Genomic DNA, 2,757 nt, shown 5'->3' with positions numbered 1-2,757 from the left:
ATAGATAGATAGATATATAGATAGAGAGATAGAGAGATAAATAGATAGATAGATAGATAAATAGATAGATAGAGAGAGAGAGAGATAGAGAGATAGATAGATAGATAGAGAGATAGATAGAGCGATAGATAGAGAGATAGATAGAGATAGATAGATAGATAGATAGATAGATAGATAGATAGATAGATAGACAGACAGATAGAGTGAGTGAGTAAAAACGCACGCATGGCCGACAAAATCGTCAATAGTACACTAAGTATACATGATATTACATATACACGTATTATTGTTGCAACACAGCAATACTATCAATAACTTGAACACCCAGCCATTGTCCTATGACGTCATCACGCTCTGGGCCCTGCGTCATAAGAGTTGGCCCGGCTTGTGTTCCGGCTGGACGGACCGTCCTTGGCGCTTGTCTTGGCCAGGGATTGCTGGTAGCTGCAAGCAGACACATAGAAATTAGTGCTGGGAGGATGAGTTCCCGTTTTTTCAAAGATAGGAATCGTAGGAATCGACTCCGAACCCAATTGCTTATTTTCTAATGATGTGATTTTTTCCCCCGGTGGTTACCTGGTTGGCTCCGAACGTCTTCATGATTTAGGATAACTTTGATTTCGGAACACTACGAAGCATCAACTTTTATTTTTCAAAAATAGATTCTTTAAAAAAAGAAGATTTTAATGATAAAATCGTTTGCTTACGTAAAAGGGAGAAGGAACTTTACATCCGTAGTATTAATCGTGGTAATCGGTTCCGGAATCGACTCTTCGCCCAGCTCTAATTTAGAAATGTTTCACGACGCGGTGGAATCAGGCGCTCGTCAATTTTTGAGCATTTGGAGTTATTGGTATCATCTGGAGGCTGATTTATTTGCCTTGCTTTCAATGAAATTAACATCCATCTATCTTGAATAGAACCTACGATATTCGCGATTGAAGGAAGTGAGTTTGCCTGGTTTCAGTGGTGAAATTAGCGAGAAAATGGCCGCCAAAGTTTGATAACTTCAATAGCTAAAGAGTCCGTTGAAAACAGGAAAATGACAAATTTTATGCCTTTAATCTATGTTTTTCGTTAAAATTCAGATGGAAATGAGTTTTTATATGGAATTAAAAGAGGTTGAGTCAACAACAAAAAATTCGATAAAAATTTCCTAACTGTTGGAAAAATGCCTATTTTTCTGATTTGTGTATTTTGACGAGAGCCTGATTTCACTATGTCATGCTGCCTCACAAATAACGAACGTAACGAGGGGCTGATTAGGAGATTGTATTGGGTTGGCTTGATAACGGCTAATTTTCGCCTAGAAGGAGAGATGAGTAAAGAGAGGTATATGAAAATAAAATAACTGTCATTTTAGTGCTAGGGAAAAAACAACCCACCAACAATACTGATTCGATGGATAGTAATAACAGACGGAGAGTAAAAATGTTTGCGAGATGAAATGCTTAAGAAGAGCGGTCAACAAAACAAGAAGAGACCAAATTAAAAATGAAGTCATAAGGGACACCGTGGGAGCAACACCAGTCCTACCACACATTGAAAAACAAAAGGTCAAGTGCTTCGGACACCTCACGCGGATGCCCTCAAACCATCCAGCTCTGAGAGCATACAACACTAAATATTCTGGATGGAGAGCCAGAGGAAGACCAAGGCGTCGATGGAGTGAATCTGTGGCAGACACCCTTAGAGATCATGGGATGTCCCTCTTACAGGCCACACGACCTGCTGCAGACAGACGCCTGTGTCTCCCCGCGACACCCCAGGGTACAAGCGGAAGAAAAAAGTAAAGTAACAGTAAGAGTAAACATGTGCGACCTGACAATGACACCCTCCAACGACTCATCGGGGAGGGAGGGTGGCTGGTTGGTGGGTGCTCTGGTGCGGTTTGCTCCTTCTTCCCTATCAAACGCCTATCATCCTTATCTACCTTCCTTTTTTATGTTTGTTAATCGCTTGTAACACCTCTAATCTTCTGGCGCTCAAATGACCTTATGCTGTTGCGAGCGCCGTAAAACCTCTACTAAAACAAACAAACAAGGGGAGGGAGGTCTGGTTAAATAACGATGCTGAAAGAGAAGAATGAGCAGACAATTTTTTTCCCAATTATCGCACATTTCGCCCAGACATTCCGTAGGTCAAAGCCCCTGAAATAGTGAACAAAATGGAAGAAGGAGGAAACACAGCAGAGAACCTCTAAATTTGAGAACGGTGGAATGAAGAAAGCAATGGTCGATGAAAACATGCAGGGCAAACGGTTAGTGCTTTTGTCTCTTATTCTATTGAGTGAGAAACATCAATCCCAAGGGTGGACTAGTTGCGAAAATTGGACAATTGTACAAGACGCTACCGGTATCTGTACCGGTTTTTCTTATAATATTTATATTCTGACTGTTCCATTTGGATAAACGACAGGGTAAGTATTCACATCGTCAAATTTATATTCTGACTGTTCCATTTGGATAAACGAAAGGGTAAGCATTCACATCGTCAAATTTATATTCTGATTATTCCATTTGGATAAACAAAAGGGTAAGTATTCACATCGTCAAATTTATATTATTCTGACTGTTCCATTTGGATAAACGAAAGGGTAAGTATTCACATCGTCAAATTTATATTATTCTGACTGTTCCATTTGGATAAACGAAAGAGTAAGCATTCACATCGTCAAATTTATATTCTGACTGTTCCATTTGGATAAACGAAAGGGTAAGTATTCACATCGTCAAATTTATATTATTCTGACTGTTC

General features: G+C 39.7%; 1 protein-coding gene across 1 annotated transcript in view; it reads right to left on the bottom strand.

The window, feature by feature from the left end:
• Positions 1-186: 186 nt before the first annotated feature.
• LOC101859992 overlaps positions 187-2,757 on the bottom strand; it is a 105,213-nt gene continuing 102,642 nt past the window's right edge. The window contains exon 6 of the mRNA XM_035973497.1: positions 187-444. Coding sequence (XP_035829390.1) covers positions 348-444 — 97 coding nt within the window. The 3' untranslated portion in view covers positions 187-347. The remainder of the gene's footprint in view (positions 445-2,757) is intronic.

Source organism: Aplysia californica, unplaced genomic scaffold (genome assembly GCF_000002075.1).
Source record: "Aplysia californica isolate F4 #8 unplaced genomic scaffold, AplCal3.0 scaffold01310, whole genome shotgun sequence".
Classification (NCBI taxonomy): Eukaryota; Metazoa; Mollusca; class Gastropoda; order Aplysiida; family Aplysiidae; genus Aplysia; species Aplysia californica.
Note: the sequence above shows the minus strand (reverse complement) of the source record. Positions and strands in the feature narration are given on the sequence as shown.